The sequence below is a fragment of the Halictus rubicundus genome, chromosome 1 (genome assembly GCF_050948215.1).
Source record: "Halictus rubicundus isolate RS-2024b chromosome 1, iyHalRubi1_principal, whole genome shotgun sequence".
In the NCBI taxonomy this organism is placed as follows: Eukaryota; Metazoa; Arthropoda; class Insecta; order Hymenoptera; family Halictidae; genus Halictus; species Halictus rubicundus.
In genome coordinates this window covers 19,283,759-19,306,786 of record NC_135149.1, presented here as the reverse complement: position 1 = coordinate 19,306,786, position 23,028 = coordinate 19,283,759, and the positions used below count along the sequence as shown (strand labels likewise).

General features: G+C 38.3%; 5 protein-coding genes across 9 annotated transcripts; 1 reads left to right on the top strand and 4 right to left on the bottom strand.

Moving 5' to 3' along the window:
- Positions 1–6: 6 nt before the first annotated feature.
- Positions 7–8,771, bottom strand: LOC143354257 (uncharacterized). Its single transcript, XM_076788249.1, has 13 exons — positions 8,288–8,771; positions 6,915–7,250; positions 6,386–6,587; positions 6,156–6,311; positions 6,036–6,073; positions 4,904–4,963; positions 3,977–4,069; positions 3,802–3,864; positions 3,379–3,753; positions 997–1,332; positions 438–639; positions 211–366; positions 7–145 (listed from the first exon to the last, which is right to left on the bottom strand). Exons 1-13 carry the CDS (start codon positions 8,647–8,649, stop codon positions 98–100), a joined length of 2,427 nt encoding a protein of 808 aa, XP_076644364.1. The 5' UTR covers positions 8,650–8,771; the 3' UTR covers positions 7–97.
- Positions 8,772–9,069: 298 nt separating this feature from the next.
- On the top strand, positions 9,070–15,782 carry LOC143356614 (uncharacterized). The gene is made up of 3 exons (XM_076792465.1): positions 9,070–9,347; positions 13,871–13,968; positions 15,659–15,782. Exons 1-3 carry the CDS (start codon positions 9,136–9,138, stop codon positions 15,688–15,690), a joined length of 342 nt encoding a protein of 113 aa, XP_076648580.1. The 5' UTR covers positions 9,070–9,135; the 3' UTR covers positions 15,691–15,782.
- Positions 10,051–13,534, bottom strand: LOC143356606 (putative odorant receptor 92a). The gene is made up of 3 exons (XM_076792453.1): positions 12,903–13,534; positions 10,309–10,510; positions 10,051–10,237 (listed from the first exon to the last, which is right to left on the bottom strand). The coding sequence occupies exons 1-3, from the start codon at positions 13,262–13,264 to the stop codon at positions 10,061–10,063; spliced, it is 741 nt and encodes a 246-aa protein (XP_076648568.1). The 5' UTR covers positions 13,265–13,534; the 3' UTR covers positions 10,051–10,060.
- Positions 13,795–18,404, bottom strand: LOC143356596 (odorant receptor 10-like). 2 transcript variants are annotated; one of them, XM_076792439.1, is made up of 6 exons: positions 18,356–18,404; positions 17,696–18,192; positions 16,780–17,118; positions 15,912–16,113; positions 15,683–15,838; positions 13,795–13,986 (listed from the first exon to the last, which is right to left on the bottom strand). In XM_076792439.1, exons 2-6 carry the CDS (start codon positions 18,061–18,063, stop codon positions 13,945–13,947), a joined length of 1,107 nt encoding a protein of 368 aa, XP_076648554.1. In that variant the 5' UTR covers positions 18,064–18,192; positions 18,356–18,404; the 3' UTR covers positions 13,795–13,944. The 2 variants fall into 2 exon arrangements, with proteins under 2 accessions (XP_076648554.1, XP_076648545.1); XM_076792430.1 differs by lacking the exon at positions 18,356–18,404 and having other exon boundaries at positions 17,696–18,319.
- Positions 18,405–18,630: 226 nt separating this feature from the next.
- On the bottom strand, positions 18,631–23,010 carry LOC143356580 (odorant receptor 46a-like). Of its 4 annotated transcripts, none has more exons than XM_076792406.1 (5): positions 21,923–23,010; positions 20,640–20,975; positions 20,132–20,336; positions 19,701–19,856; positions 18,631–18,818 (listed from the first exon to the last, which is right to left on the bottom strand). In XM_076792406.1, the coding sequence occupies exons 1-5, from the start codon at positions 22,282–22,284 to the stop codon at positions 18,777–18,779; spliced, it is 1,101 nt and encodes a 366-aa protein (XP_076648521.1). In that variant the 5' UTR covers positions 22,285–23,010; the 3' UTR covers positions 18,631–18,776. The 4 variants fall into 4 exon arrangements, 3 of the variants coding, with proteins under 3 accessions (XP_076648521.1, XP_076648511.1, XP_076648532.1); XR_013082697.1 differs by having other exon boundaries at positions 18,639–18,818; positions 19,701–19,834; XM_076792396.1 differs by lacking the exon at positions 18,631–18,818 and having other exon boundaries at positions 19,158–19,856.
- Between the last annotated feature and the right edge of the window lie 18 nt (positions 23,011–23,028).

Here is a 23,028-nt window from a genome sequence, read left to right as displayed (position 1 = left end):
TTGAATTTTAATTTATAGCTCTTCCTGTCAGATTCATCTCACATGCTGCAGTATGCTTCTCGTGGATTTTAATTGCTCGTTAATTGAGCGTCGTCTACTAGCTTTCCTGAAGCAGATTGTAAGTCGAGTACGAGGTCTTGATCACCTGAAACGAACCGTGAAATAAATAATTACAGGGACAACGACATAATTCGATTTATTTCTACTGACCGACATGAACGACTCCAAATTTACTGACACTACGTAACAACTAGTGAACTCGATAGGGAACGTGGCTCTTAACATGATCATAAGCAGAGTCTTCTTCGTGTTCGTACTCATACCTGTCCAGTTGCTCGCGAAGATCAGATCTGCGATTTCGAGGCTCTGGAACAGGAATTTTTTTTAGACGATTTGGCAACGTGGAAAAATTCTAGTTTCCCATTTCAATAGTCCACCTTTAGTTTCACTTCGTTCCCGTACCAACAGTAGAAGAATAATTGCATCAGGAAAATAAGAGCGTAGAATACAATCTCAAACATTCTCTCGCCTATTTCCGATTGTGTGATTCGGAAGAGGCTGAAGCAGATGATCGCCGTACTCCCGAAAAATTGGACGAACAATACTGCTCGAAAGTCCTCGTTCATCTTCATAGCAAATCTGCAATCATTGCAAAAATTAATCGTTCGTTCAGATGCTGTTTGGAAATCTCATAGATCGCTTTTCTCGGAGGGAACTTTCTTTACGAGCGGTAAATAAAAATTGCGTAGATCCGCAGCGATCGTTTTATTAAATATTAGACAAACAGTACAAGGAAATAGGAAAATAAATTGCCCGTTTCGATGCCGTCTGAAAATCTTACGAATATTCTGCAGCAAATTTATTTTTGCGAGTATTAAATAAAAATGATGTAGATCGGATAGTGAATTGAATGTTAAAGCAGACAGCAAATTAGGCACTGCGCTAAACGTTACATTAAACATTGTGCAAAAATATGCCAGGAAATAGAAGACGCACGCGTATATGAAGTTGTGATGTCTTGCACAATCTCTAGCCGATACCGTATCATTTTTAACATTTCGCAATCGATGTCCAAGGATGTCCAGCTGGCTAGATATGCAGAATATCAGCCCGCTGAACAGGCAATCGAAGGCGACGTTCACCAGCGAGCAAATGATTAAACTCACGGCTTGATGAGAATAAGTGATCGAGTATAAAACCAGGGTTGAATAGTCGTACGGTATCCACGTGCGATAGGCTAGCACTTTGTTCTTTGTATCTTTGAATAGTGAGTTAGCCCACGTTAGTAGCATGAATACTTCGATTGAAACCGTGTAGAAAGTTGATAGTCTCCTGCAATTAAAACATTATTAATTCCTGAACCTTTTCGCCAGTGTTAATCTACCGTTCAAACATTTTCACTAATTTCAATATTTAATTGACCCTACTAATTTCTAGGCATTTCAGCCAATGCTAATCTATCGTTTAAAAATTGCTATTTCTACTAATTCCAATTTTTAATTTACATTTACTGAATCGTTTCTGTAAACTATTCGCATCTGTGCCAGTACACATTTTCATTTTAATTTTCACTGCTCAGTAAAAGTCTTTTGATTTGAACTGCAAATATTGAGAATTCCTGGCATAGAAAATCAATTTATTATTGCTTCTTATTTATATTTCAAATCAACGTTGTAAGTTTTCATAACAGAGTTCCACGTATGACTGTTAGCAACACTAGAGGACATCCAGTAAGACCGACGGATGACCACAGTGCAGTGCAAATAGTGTTTTGTTAAAATTTTCGTTACGAGTAAGTATACTTCATCGCTTTATAACTTAACTTAATTTCGGACTGTACTACAGATGTAATAATTGTGTATATGTTTAATTAATAATTATAAATCAAATAGCCTGTTTAACGTTTACTTCTTACTGTTTAACAGACATAACCTCAGATTTTCAGGTGCCAACCAATGGTTCATTTATTTGTATGGAAGTTTAATTAATTGTCACCTATGCCAATTACAAGATATACAGTTTTGGATTATGTTTTTAATATTTGAAAGATTAATGCTTTGGATCTTTAAAACAAATTAGAAATATGACTTTAATTCGTTGAAAGAAGTCTTCTTATCAACTTTTGGCACTGTCAATCATTGTACGTTGAATGGGCCAGTCATTATAGGATAATAAGGTGCCAATCATTGCAATGGAAATTAGAGAGAAATGGAAAGGGAAAAACGAAAATGGAAAAGGGAAGAAGCTAAAAAATCGAAAGAAAGTTTGCAGAAGAAAACGAAAATTGCAGGCTACTGATGACAAATACGATGACTTACCCTGAAACGAATGGATACACTTGAGTACATAAAAGATACTGGACGCGGCAAAGTTTAAAAGAAGCAATAAATATATAAAAGGGATAGATGCCAACAACAATACTGAAAATACTGTTGTTAATCTCAAGACGTAGAAGAAAGAAGAAATTTAAGAAAAGGCTACAGTAGAAAAAAAGAAGCCTACATTCATATAAAGATCTTCTCTTAAACACACAAAAGAAATTATTCGAAATTTACACAAGAGGAACATTCACCAAAAAGGAAGAGTTAATCGGATGACCCATGTAAACCTTAAAATATTTTTCTTTTTTTTTCTTTGAGCATTATTTCCGCCTCTTAAGTTATTTCTACATATTAAGCTGATGATATTAGTTCAGTCGTAAATTATACGTTATGCAGAATTTACGCCTACATGCGGTACAAACTGTTTTCATTATTTTTCTTTATTAACACTAGGTTTACGGGACCCGTCAAAATGACGGGTTCTAATATTTTTAATTTAAAATTATTAAGATTCTAAGGATGCATAAGTACATGAGAAATTATTTATCAAATTTATTTCTTTGGGTATACATTATTCTTTAAATATTGCTAAAAATGTGGATAGCACGTTCTTGTTATTTTTATAAAGTAATGCAAAATAGTCACTTTTAGTGCTCCGTAAACCTAGTGCTAAGTTAATAATTCTTATTCAGTTTTTCAGTGCCAATAACATACACATGTGTCAATAACTGTACTATGTGTCTTAAGATTGTTATTCATTGAATATACAAATTTTGTAATAAAAGATTTATGACTCGTAAAACCGTTTGATTTTGCTGAAAAAGCTCTATTAGCTAATAATAATAGCAAGTTAAGCTCGTTTAAACATTTCGAAAAAAAAGATAAAAAGATTTTTACTACGATTCTGGCTTAGGGTACCAGTCATCGTACAGTTTACCCTATTATCCCTAATGAAATTATTAGACTGTGGATTATGTGGGGAACACAATTATGGGGATAATGAGAAATGCATTCAACTCCTGTTTCTTACAATCGATGGAGGAACATCATCACTCACTCGTTTATGGTGTCGAACTTGGTCTCAATGTGCATCTCCACGTCATCCATCGGTAGATAAGGCTTCTGCCTGGTAGCTGTCATCAGAACCGTGATGCTGTCACTGTTCGCCAAAAGGGTGCACAGCTTGCAGCAGGCAATGGCCATAGGAGCCGACATGTACAAGTTTTCGCCGAAATCGATCTGATTCGACATCATCAGACTCTGCGCAAGAAACAGCACCAAACACACGTACGCTTTGTACAAAGTCTTCTTGATCCCGGAGGTCCATGCGCATGGTTGTCGACAGCCTATTACCGTCAGAACCATGGACGTCCATCGTAGGGTTGGCATGGTTGATTTTGTCGATTGTCCCCTTACTTGTTCATCGACGACGCTTGTTAATTATTTCTCCAGCAATTGTTTAATTTCTACAATCACTAACGTTTGTCGCAGCATCCAGAGCTGATAGTTCAACACGCTTTGTACAGAATAGCACGCATAATGACTGTTTGATGATTTTTGATAACGAGAGACAAGAGTACCATACACCACAAAGGTTCAGACGTTATTGACTGCTATAGCGCATCGGTATTGTCTCTGTACCCCCCTGCATCTACTTTTTCGATGACAGTTTCGTTCCTTGCGTAGCGACTATGTCATTACCGTAATTATCGGCGGCACGTGCAATTGCCATGGGGTAGTTGTAATTGCTATTCCGAACGCAAGATCGTAACGTCAAAATCCTCATATTAGCTATGGTACGGTGAGCTATCGAAGCTGGTTTTAATGAACTTAGGTTGATACATATTTTAAGGGGGCTGTAGCGGCTAGCTGGGCGCCGGAAGAGAAATCTTCAGCGCACCAGCGCCAAAAAAGATTTATGGTTTGCACAGCATAAGACGCTATTTGTGAGAAAACGTCTTTAACGTTTTTGGCCACTTAGCGGGCAGAGATGTGTCCTTGTAGTTCCTAGCGACGAACTCAATAGCGCAAGTGGACGCCATAAATTTTGGGTAGTCTAAGGGTCTCCAGCCTAGAGTGTCCCAGCGACGCGTGCCTGGTTTCTATCACCCGGGAAAGCTGGGCCCATTGACGTAAGCCAGCAGTCACGTACCGCACTTAGCACGGGGCCCGGAAGACACCCCGCTGCATCACCAAAATTAGATTTTTAACAGAACGACACGCTCACCCTTCTCACGCACGAGAGGCGTGGAACGTGGGCGTGTTATGCAAAATGCACGGATTGGTGGAAGTTCCCCGCAAGGACTTCCACCAATCAGCCGACAAGCATTTTTGAAGATATAAGGCAGAGACTACCGACGCGAAAAGGAAGTCACGAAGTCGAGACACAGCCGCGTATCCGCCGAGTGACTTAGAGTCTAGTCCGGTCGTTGCTAAGTGGCAATAACAGTTCAACCGCGAGTCGAAGCGAATCGCCGGTTTTAGTCGAACCACCCCGGACGCTCTCGCGACATCACTCTTTATTGTAAATAAACGACTCAGTCACGTACACCTGATTTGAACAATTATTCTAAGGCACCCGCCTTATATAACCCTGTTCCTTCAGGGCGATGCGAGCCTCTGTTTTTGTGCTAGCAGCTGCGCTAGAGAAAGAGAGTAGAAAGGATTGTGCTGTTAACCATTTTCACTCCTACGTCGTGGCTGAGGCGAAATTTAACTTGTGTTTACAAAATTCCAGAGTGAAAAGGGTTAAACAAACTTGGTACAGCCTTAATTAGTTAAACAGTTACCTAAAAGAGTTTAACATTGAGCTTAGCATGATAAAATGAATGACTCACTTCACCTTGTAATTGGTGGAATCGCAAAAAGGTTTCATGGAAAATCATTGAAATCATTCAGGTACGTGTGGTAAAAGTGCGAAATAAATTCCTCAAATTTTTACGAGGCGATTAAAAAATAAAAAAACTTTAAACATAGTATTAAAACATGTTGCAGCTTTTCAGCAAGTGAATGATACAATATTAATCAGAAAGCATGACTGTCCGTTCAGAAAATATTGACGATTAATTTGTGATTAACACTAAACCTACCGCCGCCGGTTAAAATGACCGGTTCCAGCTTTTTAATTTTACAATTACTGGAACTATAAAGGTGATTCCGTGGAAATGATTAAATGAATATATTTAGTAGAGCATGTATTGTAATACGAATCGCACAAAATCCAAATAGATTCAATCTCGTCATTTTCAGACGACAACGTGTACAGTGATCTCTCTATATACGCCGCCAAGACCTGGACAATAAATGTCGCGGAATTACGTACACTACCGCCTGGTATACCCCGTGAGATGCCACGGACTCCGAGGAGTGTAAACATAACACGGCTCGATTATGTCTCTTGGACGATACACGACGCTGGCAAGACCCGTTTTGTTGACATATATCGAGAATTCACTGTTTTAGTTACTTTTAAGGCTCGGTAGGTTTAGTGTTGAAACACTAATTTAATTATGTGCAAATGACGGCAGGAACGAGAACGTGTATAACAAGTTATTTTTTTTTTAGTAGAAAACCACTGTGGATTTCATGCTGAATTTATTGCTACTCTTATCGAATATTTTACGTTACATATTCTAGTATGTTTCTTTCGATGATTCACAAGAGTTATAATTCTACGCTGTGGATTATTGTCGATTACGTCCAAACTACATTCACTGCAACACGCTATACGCCGAGTAAGACGTCTTGAGCACCTACAATTCGCATATACTATGATTAAATATTTACAAAATTAAACGAACAATAAACAACTCAGTTCTTCTGCTCTATACTGACCGCCATAAAAGACTCCAAATTCACGGACACGATATGAGCACTCGAGAACTCGATAGGGAACGTAGATCGAAGCATGATCATTAGCAAGGTCTTTCTCGTGTTCCCGTCCAAATTCACCCAGTTGCTTGCGAATATCAAGTCTGGAATTTCTAAGCTCTGAAATAGAAAATTTATCAACGCTTATAGCAATAGTGGAAGTGGGTTTTTTTTATTTTATTTTATTAATTAACCTTTAGTCTGACTTCGTTCCCGTACCAGCAGTAGTAAAATATTTGCATGAGCATGCAAAACGCGTACATCACAGTTTCGACGAGTCTGGATCCTAGATCTGTTTGAGTGATTCGGTAAAGGGTGAAGCAGATGATCGTCATACTTGCCATAAACTGGACGCACAATACTACTTGAAAGTCCTCGTTCACTTTCGTGGCGAACCTGCAATTTTTGAAACACCGGAAATCATTTTTGTGCATTATCGTAAACGATGGAGTAGAATTGTGCGAATTAATACGTTGACTACAGAGCTGTGAAATTGAAGCAATTAGAAGAAATTGTTAATATCTTCGTTAATAAAGTTTAGTGCACTCGATGCATTGATTTAAAAACAGGTGGTTCTAACTTCAATTTTATTTTCACTGAATCACAAGTTAATTCAACAACACAATTTATATACAATGCGCTATAATTCAATATTAATTTTAAAATGACAAATGTCGCAATTTCTTGAACAGCGGCGCAAGAGTTTACAAATGGTGAACGGACCGGTATATGAAATTATGTTGACGAGCACATTCTCTCGCTAATTCACTATGATCTTTGACTTGTTTCAGACGATGTCCAAGAATCTCCAGCTGACTGTATATGCAGAACAACAGGCCGCTGAACAGAGAATCGTAAGCGTTGTTCATCAGCGAGGCAATCGTTACGGTCACAGCTTGATGAGCGTAAGTTACACCGTACAAAATTGGGGATGAATAGTTGTACGGCAGCCATGCTCGAAATGGTAGCATTCTGTCCTGTGGATCTTTCATTAACGAGGTAACCCACCTCGACAATATGCAGAGTTCAGTCGACATCGTGTACAATGTCGATATTCTCCTGCAATCAGCCCACAATTAATTCTTAATTATTTTTCAACCAATGCAAAATAACAGTGATTACTCTATATATGTCGCCAAGGCCTGCATGATGAACGTCGCGGAATTATCCCCACTACCGCGGGGTATACCCCGCGAGGGACCACGAAGCTCGAGGGACGCTGGCAAGACCCGTGTTGTTGGCATATATTGAGAATTCACTGTACATATTTTTCGTTACTCTGTTTTTCCAATATCCATTGTTATTCGAGCCTCTACTGACTTTAAAATAATACTACGGTCCATATATATTTTTTATTGCTCTGCGTTACCAATATTAATATTTACTCGAGCCTCTGATAAGTTTAGAATAACATCAGGGATCATATACATATTTTTCATCGCTCTGTTTTGTCAATATTAATTTTTATTCGAGCCTCTGATAATTCTAGAATAATATCAGTAATCATATACATATTTTTCATTGCTGTGTTTTGTCAATATTAATTTTTATTCGAGCCTCCACTGAATCTAGAATAGGCCACTAGGGTCCATATATATATTTTTCAATGCTCTGCGTTGCCAATATTAATTTTAATTCCCATAATTTTAAGGTCCCATATACAGCAAAGCCTTGTTCTAAGCTCAATCCTCGGGTTCGTGCTGTGACATAGATCGTGTAGGGCTACTATTTTCGAAAACGACCGAGACAGCTCGAACTTCTGGGCCCCTCGCGGGGTACACCCCCCCCCCCCCCCAGTGGAGTGGATATGCGAACTGACTAAGATCGTGTTGCTCCGTTCGGCTTAGATCAAGACTAATTTAATTTAATTTTTATACGAGCCTTCAGTCAAGCTTGAACAATTGCTAGGATCCATATCTACATTTTTCAATCCCTCTTTCCACCGATAACAATTTTTAATTGATTTTCCGTTAAGCCCATAATTCATACAGACAAATTTCAAATTTCAAATTAACAATATCTTTTGGCAACGTTAATCATGTTAGGACCATTTCCGAACATCAAGAATGCGAAGAAAATTACGAAAGCAGGCTCACTCGTTTATGGCGTCGTATCTCGTCTCGATCTCCATCTCATGGTCATCGGCAGGCAAATAGGGTTTCTCCCTCATCGTGTGCATCAGCATCAGAATGCTCTCGCGGTTAGCTAAAAAGCTACACAGCTTGCAGCAAGAAATCACCATAGGAACCGTCAAGTAAAGATTGTCTCCGAACTCATCCTGATTCCTAACGTTAAATACTATATCGAGAATTGTCGACAGCGTGACACTCTGTACAAGAAACAACACTGTAATCCCATAAACTTTGTACAAGAATATTTTTGTATTAGACGTCCAGGACGATGGATATCTGCAGCCTATGGTTGTCAGCACGGTGGTCGTCCACCTCAGCGTCGGCATCGTTGATTGTCTTCCTTCTCACCCTTATTTTTATTTATTCGTTCGCATAATGTCTTTTCTTTGTCATATCTAAAGAGAACTGTTTCACTACCTCGCGCGTGAAACGAAAACTCGTTGAAGCATCACTGTTTCTCGTTTTATAATGATCTGATCGCAAGGAAAGTGCTAAGATGAAAGTAGTATGTCTTCGCGCGGCAGAGCTATAAGCGCTATTGACTGCTATAGTTCATCGGAATTTTCTCTGCACCCCAGAAAATGCTTACTCGCGATAATTTTCCTGCTGGACAGCCGAGGCTGTCATTATGGTAATTATTGACGACCGGCATGCTCCCTTGCCATTTCGAGAGCATAATTGCAGCTCTCTCGCCGCACGTATTTTTTTCTCGCTTTTCAGTAACTGATTAGACGGAGGGGATGTTGTTCAATAGTCGAACGAGACTTGTTTAATCGGCAGAGGGTTCTACATAATTTAAATCTCGAGAGACCATGCGCTGTCCGCAGTTCTCTGTTCGTTGTTGGTCCGAGTGCTTGGAAACAATTAAACAGAATGCGAGCGAAGCGTTAGTTCGATTCGTCTTTCAGCTTTGTCGATTAAGCATGGACAAGGGACAATTAAGCAAGGATTCTCCATGGAAAACAAAAGGATGTCTATTTAAGGACTACATAATATTCGGGAACAAGAAGACGTTGCACAGAAGGCAAGTTATTTTCTTATACTAAACTGTTTGGCGGAGTTTATTGTTGCTGCTATGGGGAGATTCTAAATCTATCTTTGGACACTCTAAAACTTTCATTGTTCTTTCTGTGATCTTCAACTATTTCCATTAGGTGATTTACTATCATAGCTTCACGTCACCGTTTCGATTCATTATCCTTGTTGTAGCACGTTGTAGGCTGAATAAGATGTTTTGAGCACATAGAATGAATAAGTATTACTATCATCCACTATTTTTTCTCATTGCATATTTAATAAAAATGCGTAAACATCATCGAACAATAGAGAGAATGTAAAGATTAGGTTTTTCAGAAAATCCCTTCATTATCGAGATTCCACTTCATTAAATTGAAATTAATAAAATGTAAACTTGTGTCTATTATTTGTGTGTTATTTTCAATGTCTCCATTCTGTCTCAATAGTTATCCTTACGAATAATACCATCGATAAACAAAAAAGAAAAATGAAAGCGTTCCTTCTTAACCTACTATAAATTAATGAATAAACTGCGAATAGACTTGTGATCAAAGTTTCTAGATCAAATGCAAAACAATAGTGACATTTAAAGAATTTAAAACTACTATTGGATTATTTTCAGCTCGCTAAAAATATTAATGGAAGCCAAAGTCTATTGCAACAAATTCCGAAAATTTTGCATGAAAATCTGCTGGTCTATTAATTAGTATACGGATGAAGCTATCGATGCGCCATACTGACCGCCATGAAAGAGTCTATATTCACTGAGAGAACATGAGCGCTGGTGAACTCAATGGGAAACGTGGACCGTATCATGATTATCAGGAGAGTCTTCTTCGTATTTTCAGCCAAGTTTACCCAATCGCCCGAAAATATCATGTCTGATATTTCGAGACTCTAGAACACATGATTCCTCAAGTCATCAAAGAGAGCTCGGCACGAAGAATTTTCTTATAGTGATCGTGAACCTTCAGTTTGACTTCGTTCCCGTACCAACAGTAGTAAAATATCTGCAGTAGCATACAGACTGCATACATCACCGTCTCGATCAATCTCGATCCCAGATCCGTTTGCGTGATTCGATAAAGTGTGAAGCAGATGATTGTCACACTCGACATGAACTGCACGCACAATACTACTTGAAAGTCCTCGTTCACCCTCGCCGCGAGGCTGCAAACGTTCCGAAAATTATACTTGAACTACTCCAATTTTTATGTCAACGGACCATCGCACAGTGTGGACAAATGGCCTATTTTTAGACACTTCTCTAAATTTTGGTTATTAATGTATACATAGGTAATTCTTCATAGAAAGTGAAATTTACCAATATAATTAATATATTTTACGAGAAATTAACAATTTTTGTAAAAAAACATTTCACGTACTTCCAAACAATTTTGATCTATCCTTACATTCTTCTTACTTCTCCAATAAGGCATTAAATCAAAGTTTCTAGTATGTACAGATTATTAATTATTTAATTTAGAGTATGCACTTTCTACGTGCCAAACATTTCTGCTTTGATCAGAATGAACCCAGCACCGTACGACACGGGTTGAACTTCAACTTGAACCAGCAACTGTATTCACAATTCCCGAGAAATATAACTTCGAAACCGAATTTGTATCTCAAGTGTAAAATTATTTTTCACTCTTTCGGGGAATTAAAAGAAGATTTAAAGCAATCTAATAATAGGCAATTTGAAAGGGTACTAAGTAACAAAGAACGCACTTGTAGATGAAGTTGTGGTGACGAGCACAGTTCCTCGCTGAATTTTCTCCATTTTTAGTAATATTTTGCAGACGGAGACCAAGTATCTCTAGCTGGCTGTGTATGCAGAACATCATTCCACTGAACAGAGAATCATAAGCGACGTTCATGAGCGAAGCAGCTGTAATACTTATCGCTTGATGAGCATAGGTGACAGTATACAAAATAGGAGACGAGTAGTCGTACGGTATCCAAGCTCGAAATGCTAACGCTCTATTCTTTGGGTCTCTCGTCAGCGAGGTGATCCATATCAGCAGTATCGAGATTTCGGTCCAGACCGTGTACACGGACGTGATTTTCCTGAATTCAGGCGAAACATTCACATAATCGTTACTGTGGATCTTTATGCTAATCTGTTACAAGAAACAACTGTCACTTAGAAATTTCTTTCTTTCTTGAATAATTTTGGTAGGTTAAAAGCAGCATGCCAATGGTGCACAACAGGGACCGAAAATAACAGTTATTCTAAAATTTTCTACGACAAACAGTATTAATAAAATGTTGAATATTATTGAAATTTAAGATAATCTACACAAAATATAAAGAAAAAAATTAGGAGAAGAAAATGATTAAAAAATATCGGTTTTTATACTTTTTGGTTACAAATAACAGTTATTAGTGTTCAAAATATTGGATCCTTCTCGATAACTGTTATCGATCAAGAAAAACTGTTTCGATTGCTCAAAGCAGGTATCGATGAGAGAACTTCATTTCGATCGCTCATACCACTTATCAATGAGAGAAGTTCATTTCGATCGCTCATAACACTTATCAATGAGAGAAGTTCATTTCGATCACTCATACCACTTATCAATGAGAGAAGTTCATTTCGATCACTCATAACAGTTATCAATGAGGAAAATTTATTTCGATAGCTCATAACAGTCATCGATGATCGAATTTCTTTTCACTTGTTCATAATAACTATCGATGAGAAAATTCATTTCAGTTGCTTATTTAACGACTGAGTTGTCTACTCTTTTTCGGATGAAGAAAGCCTGTGAAATTCATTGAGAAGGTTTCGTACAACAAGACGAATCAACAGACCATAAGAACAACACAAAATCTGAAAAAAAATTGTTCAAAATTTTTTCAACTGGGAAAATCAAAAATATAGACTCCAGTATTTATCAAAACTAGCGTGCATAATTCACACTGTGCCTGCAACTCAGATCAGCGTTGAACGAACCTTTTCTGTTCTAAAATTAACGTTAGATAATTTGCGGTGTAATTTGTCAGGAGAATATTTGGAAAAACTCCAGCTCAGTTTGTCACATTAAATTTTGATCGTAGCAATTAATAGAACGAATAAAAAATTTATTAAATAATTAAACCTTGTCTACCATTTGAAAGTTGTACTATTTAATTATTACAAATTTCCTTCATCAATAACTGTTACGAGCAACCGAAATAAACTTCTCCTATTGATAACTGTTATTAGCGATCGAAATGAATTTCTCTCAACGATAACATTTACCAACAAGAGAAAAAATTTTCGGTTACTTATAATCCTTATTTGTAACCAATACGATTTTAGTCGATGAAATACTTGTTATTCCATGACTTTTGTTCTTTTTGGTTATAACAGTCACGGTCCCTGGTCCTCAATTCTTTTAATTTTTGTACCGTTTTAAAATACAGCTATTCATTTTTGTTATAAAAATAAAAAGATCTCGGTAATCTAATTTATTACTGTTTTAACAGAAAAAATAATAGCACACCAAAATCTACAAGAATCGAAATCATTGTAAAATGGTGCAATGAGGAATGAAGAAAAAGGAACGAAACTCACTCATTCAGGTTCTCAAATCTCGATTCCACCTGAATCTCCTCATCGGTGTCAGGCGAATAAGGCTTCTCCTGCATGGAATTGATGGCACGCATAATACTGTCGCGATTCGCTAGGAAACTACACAACTTGCAGCATGAGATGATCACGGGAATCGTCGAATACAAATTGTCCCCGAAATCGTTCTGATTCCTGACGTTGAACACAATATCCAAAATCGTTGTGATCGTCAATAACTGTACAAAAACCAACACTGTAGAGCCATATACTTTATAGAAGACTTTCTTCGTCGGCGATGTCCAGGTGGTTGGTTGATTGCAGCCGATCGCAGTCAGAACACTGCACGCATATTTTAACGTGGGCATCGTCTATCCTATTATTTCTAGCCTTATACTCTCAATTAGGTTCCGCGAAAACTGACAAACATTTTATTTACACTATCAATTCGCTACAGTACATTCGAAATCGCGAGCTTTATTAGGAGATGAAATTTGAATCACTGCAATCACAAGATTTCTATTTCTTTTCGATATTTATCATTCAATTTCGAGTATGGTTATTTAGGTTACAGAAGAGCGATAGAAGAGAACCCTTAGCTGACGGAACGAAGGTTAGCGAGACATTAACTACCCCCGAGTGTTAGTACGTCACCTTTCCACCCCCCAGCAGTAGTTATCCTCTCCGCTTGCGTATTACACTAATTACCGGCGATCCCATAGTTCTCTATAATTTTCTGAACCCGTTGTTTGTTACGGCAACCGTGTGGTTAAACGTTCACTAATTAACACTCCGGATAATGATATGTTGCACTCGGGTTTCGACGGGCAAAGTGTAATACATATTTCAAAACTATCGGTCAAATGGGAATCGTTCCTCGACATACAGACCTCAAGTGTTTTCTCGAATCTTTATTGCTACCTGCGTCACGAGTGACAGTCTACAGTCTACATACTCTACATACTTTGATACAGTTTGCTGCTTCCCATTCCTAGAAAGAGAGTTCTCTCGCTACGTTCGCGGTCTTCGTGTTCCTTGGTTCTTCACATCACTGCATCAAATTGTATGCCGAGTAAGATGTCTTCAGAATCTGTTGCAATCGTAGACATTCAAGTTTAGAGCCGGGTTGCAAATTTTTGGGTACGAGAAACGAATCATGGAAAAAATTAATAGGTGCAATTGAAAAGCATCGCTGTCTAATAACGAAACTTGAAAAATACATATTTAGTAACACAATACAGCGAATTTCCGATATAAGTCCCTACAAGCCTCGCGTTTACCGGTCCCTGGAACTACCCAGAAACAAAAAAGTTAAAAATTAAAGGTAACAAAAAACACGTATCAGTGAATTTTTTTATGTACTATATATCCCACAGAGACACAAAGTGACCTCTGGTATTAGTTTCATTAACAATGAAACAAATGACGTTACTCGATTGCTTGTCGCGAAATAGTGTATCTGAAAACGTGTGTTCTGGTTACCTGGTGTTATAAATACTTTTATATTCATAATAATATGAATTCCACAGTTGAAGGTAAATATAAAACTACAAATTTATTTCAATTTACTGGCTCATATTATTATTTCTACTTCGGGACATCTTGATATACATGGTCTTCGTTTCTTTTGTAAGCTATTCCACGTGTTGTGGAGTGCAGAACCCAAGTTACTAAATGTTACTAATTGAAACTATTTTTGGGCGATAGTAACATTCTTATACTTGATATAAATTCGAAAATTGTTTGCCTTTAGTTGCCATTTTCTGAGAAATAATTTTTTTTGTAGACAGAGTGCGTGGTATAACTCGGCGGGACATGGTTATTCACCTGAAGGAATTAGGTGTTATGCAGTCGACTATGACCAAGAATCGTCATATACTCGTAAATTATTTAGAAAATAAGCTAAAAAGTACAGGAGCTGCAAATTTTTCAAGTGGAAGTGTAAAAAAATATGTATATAATTTCGCATCGACTTCGTTATGGTCTAATGCAATGTAGAATGAAAAAATTTATAAATAACGGTATTGTGCTCAAAAGAAAAAATGATTTTAGTATTTTTTCCTCCTAAATCGTTGATTGGGACCACTGTGCGCCGCCGAGGATTGTAACATAACACGGTCGGGTATATCGGTGTGAGATCAGAAGATCACTACTAATCCAACAACAAAACTTCCTTATTTCACAATATTTTTTTATGAGACTTTCATCAACACATTCGTGGCATTTTTCTAATGAAAATGATACGAAATTTAATATAATTACGATGATATTTACTTGTAGTTTTGTAATTCGCTTAGTAGTGGTTTTCTCATTTCACACCGATTTACCCGATCGTGTTATGTTACACTCCTCGGCGGCGACGGCTCTCGAGCTTCGCTGTCTATCAAAGAAAAATGTATCAGAGAAAAACATTTTTTTAGCTTTCTTGTTCCTATCCGTCTGTATGTCCCTGGTTTTGGTCATATAGACGCGAGGGTCATTTACATTTCCAGCGTGCACTGCGTATTTCGAATGCAACTTTCCGTGAAAACCACAGATTTCGTCTGAATGTCCCTCGCCAGAACCGCGCAAGGGACTTATAACGCGAATTCACTGTACTGTCACTGTTCGTTCAAATCAATATCGTAGCAATTTTTACACCGGTACTATTTATACAACCACTCTAATGCCACCTAAATCCAATCCAATTTTGATAGTCTAAATGTTCAAAAAATTGTCATATTAAAGAGCGGCGCCTTTTAACTAGAACCGTAAATTGTTAGTGTCATTGTGCGTTATCTACGAACCGTCGTGAACATTTCAAGGTCTATGGACACGACGTGGATGGCGGAGAATTCGATGGGCACTCTGGCGCGCCTAATCATCATCACGAGAAACATTTTGGCGTCATTGTCTAAAGATGTCCAGTTGCATTGGAACACGGACTTCGAAACATCGAGGCTCTGTAAAAAGAAGACTAGAGTGTGTACGAAGTCATTCGAATGATGATTCGATTTCATGACGACAAGATTGAACCTTCAGTTTGATTTCATTCCCGTACCAACAGTAGTAAAAGATCTGTACGAGCGTGTTGACCAAGTAAAGCGTCACTTCCAGGAATCTCGATCCTAAATCCTTCTGCGTCAGCTCGTACAGAGTGCAGCACACTGTCGCGATGGTTACAATCGACTGGATCATGATGATAATTCTGAACTGGCTGTTCACTGTACTCGCGTACCTGTAATAATTAGCAATAATTACGTAGAAGGATTTTCCCAATTGTTATGTGCTACTCTGATGTTCTTAGGAGCTTAGAATGCAACTGACACTGACATGCAAACAACAAATTGATGTTCATAAAAATGTATGTTTTTCTAAATTGTTTAGAGAGTACTGGGGAGCTTTACAAAAATGTACCTTCTTTGAGAATTGTGATAAACTAATCACTAAAAAGGGGAATTTGCATAAAGATTCTACGGGAAAAAATTCGTTCTATAGTTAAAGGTTCAGATTCTACCATATCTCGGAAGCAGTTACAATGCTCCAACTAGGTAGAAATGATGGAACACTGACCAATCATACACTGTTTCCCATGGCAACGCCCCCACCACGAGCGATTAGGGCGGTCCTGTACAGCAGAGATGTTCTGTGCCATAATCTCCACTGTGCAAGAGTGGTTTTCCGGTTACGCGACCTTCAAAAACCGAGTGAGAACCTCATCAAGTAGGGAGGGGCTTCCCTAAACTCCTCCTTCCTCTCTCTGTGCATCTATTCTCGAATTCCTTAATCTACAGCTCAATGTTTACCATACTTCTGAGTATATTTTCATTTTACCATCTACTCTATGGCCTATATTTTAATTATATTTGCTGGACAATATAAATGTCGTAAAGGAGCAACCAACTTGTAAATATGGTCATGCAGATAGCTGCAACGCTTCAACGTGCATTTCTTGTCTGCCACGATTATTTTCAGTCGGTGCTTGAGTATCTCGAAGTGACAATAAGTGTGCATCAGGAAGCCGTTGAATAAAGAGTCATTGGCAATAGTGATGGACCCTGCGTAGATCTGCGCCACGACCTGGTGAACGTTTGTGACGGTAAACGAGAGGAAAGTGGAGTACTCGTACGGCAACCACGCCCGGCTCAGCAACCGATTCCTCTTGTAGCCGGTTAATAGCGCCATCGCGCACGTTGACAGCACGTAACCGCTGATCACAAGTGTAAACGCGACTGCGTTTCTTCTGTAAATGATATTAACCATCAAAAATAATTTCCTAAACCGTTCTCCTGTCATTAACACAAGTTTTTACAAGTATACGATTTGTGGGGTGTCAGAATTTTTGTGATTTGTATCGTGAACATTCTTGAGATCTTCAGACTCTTCTGATGACTGTTGGCTATTGCATAATGTGAAAGGAATGATATCAGAGTCATTTAAAAAAAAAAATAATAATTTTAAAACCAGTACTTCTATCTTCAGAGAATCAGACTTTCTCTAAAAGATTGTAATTCGAGAAATATTATAGACAGCGGTATGAAACAGACGTTATTCTACGCAGGAATCTTTGAAGTATAATTAAAAAAATATGACGTGTACCACGGCAAGCTAAAATGGTTGTAAATAATTTTGAAATATTTTGTATTTTTGGTGATAAGTTTAAAGGGTTGAAGCATCGGTTTAAAATTTGTCCTTAAGCCCCTGTGAGGAATTTTGTGCAACTAAAATCACTGAATGACTCTCTATACAGATACATTCTAAAATTTCTGTGACATTAGCACAACGGTAAGTGTTGATTAAAACTTGTTGAGGCGACTTACTTGGCTAATTTGTCGAATTTCGTCCGAATCTCCTCTTCCTCGATGTTTAGAGGCGAGAACGGCTCCTTCTCGATCGTATTGATCGTGTTTCCAAGGTGTCTGCGTTTCAACAGCAAATTACTCATCTTCATACAGATACAGGCTATCGCCATGGTCGAAAAAAAATTGTCCGTGAACTCATCTTGAGTTTTCACGTTGATGATTAAGTCTAAAATCTGAGAGAGCGACCATACGTGCAGATTAATCCATACGAGGGCTGAATAGGTGCAATAGAGGATCCTCTTTGATGGAGAGGTCCAGGAGTCTGGAATCCAGCAACCAATGATGCTCATAAGCTTGCACACGTATGTTAATCTCTTTATAGTCATTTTATTTCTACTTAATCTCCTTCTACTAACAACTACTTCAATTATCACCAATATGTTATCTCCAATTTCGCAAGTAACGTTCTTCCACTGACACAAAATACCGTTGAACCAGTCTGAATCGAAGTAAAACTAGAATAGCAGTAAAACTAGAATGAAGTATCGCGATTAAAATGACCCACTCGCGAGGAGATCCAAAACTGAAAAGGTCTTCGGTGTCGCGAGCACCGTCGACCTTAGAACATCGATATTTTTTCTTCTCCCTCTCGCCGGGCTATGTGATTACCGTAATTACCGAGAACGCGACATCCGCAAACTGTTTCCCCACGTAATTTCATTCTCGTTCACTTTTTTTTGCAGCGCCCTTTTGTAACTTTGTAACGGCGAGCTCAAATATGCAGTATTAATATTTAGAGGAAGACGTCGCCGAGACATTTTTTACGGAGATGTAAAAAGACACGCGAATGAAGTGAATTCTAGGGTACTGGTGCATTTACTCCGAAGCTTCAGCCGCCTTAGCAACACCAATGTGTTCTACCGATCGTGTCAGTCGAGGGGATCGCGGAATGAAGTTGATGCCTTTCGTAGTAACGATCTATCAAATGCTCCTAGTAAGTTTATTGCTACACTACTGGATACTTTCTTTCTCTTGTTAAAGATCTTTGTTTAAACTAAGGGTTTCTCCCTCTACGGATGTTGCACCTCTTTCTTGAACTTTACTGGAGCACGCTGTACGCCGAGTATGATGTCTTCAGTATCTGCAAACGTGAGAATGATTTCGAGAATGTTTCTGGACAGGTATGGATAAACTTGTGCTGTTATGCTGCTATTAAATTTGACAGTTTATCATGGATAAGTCGTAAAAATCAGGATTGAAACATTCGAATCTTGTGATGTCTTCTTATGCAAAATAATAATTGTCTAAGTTCATCGTAGGAGGTAGAATTTGTATAGGCAAACATTTTTTCTGTTAATACTAGGTTTACGAAGCACTAAAAGTGAGTATTTCACATTACTTTATAAAAATGAGAAGAATGTGTCTATCCAAGTTTTTAGCCATTTTTTAAATAATATATATTATTTCAACCTAACAATCTTAATAATCGCAAATTAAAATATTAAAACCGTCATTTTGATGGGTCCCGTAAATCTAGTGTTAATAGTTCTAGTGAATCTAAAATAATGAAACGATATTCTCGCATTGATCTAATGTTTTCACAGTTCTGTATTTTATCTACTCATTTTTGACATACACGGATAATATGCACAATCTGCAGATCCACTAAATCTTCCAATTAATAAATTCAATGCAAAATAAAGTTATTATCCTTCTTCTTTGTAAGAAAAAATATTTATATCGTCACACAAAAAGTGTTCAATTCTATCAATGTCTTTAATTGGCATTGCTATACAGATAGAATACAGGAAATAATTTGTCTTCAGAAATCTAAATGAAAGTTTTTCATTAGAAAAGTAGTTGTGTACGAACTGTTATTTGAAGAATTTTTTGGGAACAGAAATCAGAAATTTTTCCTGAGCAAATGGAAGGTCGATATAGTAAAAATGAATGAAATTGAAATTGTAATTAATTTTATAACTGTTTTATGTGCAGATTTTGGAGAGTTTAATACAATACTGACGGTTACGTATGAATCCAGGTTCAAAGTCGCGATGTGGATGCTGGTCAACTCGATGGGCTCCGAGGCTCGTCTCATCATCATCAATATCATCCTCCTCTCGATGTTATCGAATTGTATCCAGTTCATATTGTGCACTACGTCAGAAATTTCGAGGCTCTGGTAGATCGAAGAATAGATTAGGTTGGCTAGCATAGGAAATGCCATTTTCTCGAATAGAACCTTAGCTATCATACTAATGAAACAATTGCTGTATAATTGTGTATATACTTCTCAACGATTCTCAGATCTCTCAAAGCGATTAAAAAATAATTTTCTGCGATCTCGAATCGTTGGGAAGGAGTACATAATGTTTTATTTGAGAAAACGATATGCAGCATGCACCAGCCTAATATTATAACGAAATCGGGCCAGAAAGAATAGTGATTGCGAACCTTCAGCTTCAATTCGTTCCCGTACCAACAGTAAATGAAAATCTGGATCATTATACATTGACTATACATGATTATCTCGAACAATTTTGGTCCTAGGTTTGTAAATTGCGTTACTCTGTAGAGGTTGAAGCTGACGATCACGGCACTCGCCAGGAATTGCATGAATATAATCATCTTGAACTGAGTGTTTAATTTTTCAGCGTATCTGCAATCATTTGTCTAAAATTAACTTCCTCTGTTTTCATTTTATTCATTTTAACACACACGGTGTTAGGCAAGAGATGATAAAACATTCATTTGAATTACTATTGCTCCCCTTTGATCAGATTAATTTTCCTAACGGTAAAAGAATTCCTTAGTTAACTAGTTAATCTTGTTGGTAACACTGTTTCCCCAATGTTTACCATGTGCAGCCTGTCCTTTCAAAAGAGAGACCTGAAATACTCTTATTCAAAAGTCCAGGGTGCTCATGATTATTTCAAGAGATAATGATCTATGGGGAACCAACCGGTAGATCTTGTCGTGGAAATGTATGCAGGACTTGATCGTCGCGATCTCACCCCTCGCGATTTTATTCAGACGATGTCCAAGGATCTCGAACTGACTGCAGACATGGATCATCAGTCCACAAAACAGACTATCACATGCTGCATGATTCAGTGCACCGTAATACAGTGCTAAACTCTGCTGAGCGACAGTTGGAAGGTACAAGGGGGTCGTCGAGTAATTGTAAGGCAACCATGCTCTGAATAATAGCGGCCATTTTTCGGACTTGAAGAAGACCATCGCGGGGTAAACAGCGCAGGTTATTGTCAGTAGACTGGCGTACATGACCGTGTTAGTACTGTCAATCAAAGTAAGTTGTCATTATTTATTGTTGCTCTATTCCGCCTCACAGCAAAGAATTGGACTTTTGTTTACAATATCCCATATTTGGCAAACTATCTTCTCCACAACTTTTTTTTTCTCTCTCTCTCTCTCCCTCTCTCTTTCTCTCTTTCTGTAATTCACTCACTCACTTATCCCATTTATCGGATCTATCCATTCTCTTACGGTGTTCTTTAACACTAAAACTACTGGTCCCGCCAAAATGTCGGAAGGCAGATTATTTATTTTACAGTTATTGGCATTAATATTTTGAACAACAAAAATTTGCAATTTGTCGGTAAACACAGTCTTCTTGTACAGAGTGTTCGACTAAGGTGGGAAAAATTTAAGGGGACATTGCGATTTCGACTTTATTGTTTACTTATTAACAATTAAAAATCCACCGAAAATGCGGCATCCCTACCAATAGAAGTGTATGTTGCAAACGTCACGGAGGCGCGCGACAGCCACGTACGTCCGATTGGATCATCCATACGCATTTTCGGTTGTAGTTGAAATATTGGCTAAAGTGTGCGACGTCAAAGTCTAGCCATTGGGTGCGAGTGAGGACCCCCTATGATACGTCACTGCTGCGCGCCTGTATGACGTGAGCAACGTGCACCTCTGTTAGATAATAAGTAGAAAATGAAGCCGAAATCGTAATTCTTTTATTCTTCATTTTCGTCTTATATTGTCTCGGAGAATCACCCCTGAAATTTTCTCCCATCTGTAGGTGAACTCCATGTATTTTAAAGACACCACAAACTAATCGCTTTCAGTACTGGTAGATACAGTGTTAAATTTGAGTTATGGTTCCATCTCTTCTTCTTCCTAACTTCTAAGGCTTCACTTTGATATTTCAAGCAAGAATGTCTCTAGCTCGAGAGGAAGAAATGAATGGAGTTCGAATGGAAGACGACTCACTGCGTTGTTTTCTCGAATTTGGCTCTGATCTTGACCTCCTCGTTGTTCTGCGGGGCGAAGGGTTCCTTCTGGAAGGTGTCTATCAGATCGAGGATTTTCTTGTGGCTCAGCAACATGTTCGCCAGCTTTTGACAGCCGATCATCATCGCCGTCAACATGTACAAGTTATCGGCGAATTCGTCCAGCGTCTCCACAACCAGCAATAGATCCATGATCTGATAGAACGTGACCGAGTAGACTAAAAGGATCACGATCATCCTGTACAATTGGTACAGCAACGTTTTCGAGGGCGAGGTCCACGACTCTGGATGCCAACAACCGCACACGATCAAAGTACGCGTCACCATTTTCAGAACACGCATGTCTCTGACGAGATCAATTCGACGGAGAACAATCCTCAGACCGGTAAGTTAAAGAGTTTCCATTTTTGTGCAATTTTATTAACAGGTGACAGATTTTTTCAATGTTGAGAGAATAACACAGAGTTTGAACGAGTTTTTCGTGGTTCTTCGACTTTTAATACCAATGCAAGTGGGCAAGGAGAATTGCAACTCGGTGCGCAGCAGACGACTATAGTTCTTCGCATAGGTTGTGAGGCAGGCATGCACCCGTCCCCTGAGGGTCGCAACGTCCGCGGAACATCCCTCTGCACGGGCTATGCAATTATTGTAATTTCACGGACGTGATCTGGCGACTCGTGCAGTTACATTTTTATAAATAACAAGCCTCTTGGACTCTTGCAATTTCTTATCGACCACTGTATTTTTCTGCTATTTCTGCGGAGAATGTTGCAGGAAAACTCGATGCAATATCGATGAACCGAGTGGTAAAATTTTGCGCCATATTATAGATTGCAAATGCATACGGTCAGCCGGCAGTTGTAAGGTTGCTTTCTTTAGTATTTGACAATTTTTTTCAAAAGCAACGCTCTGTTCTACAGCTTGCGAGGCTGACGGCAGTCTCGCGTATCTCTGTAAGCATAATCGAAAATCCTAACATCAGGAAGCTCGTTATTAATTCCGAGACTACTGATTTTTGTACTACATAGAAATTAGTAGAACGTCAACGAGTAAAATGTTATTATAATAATGGACTTACTTAATTTT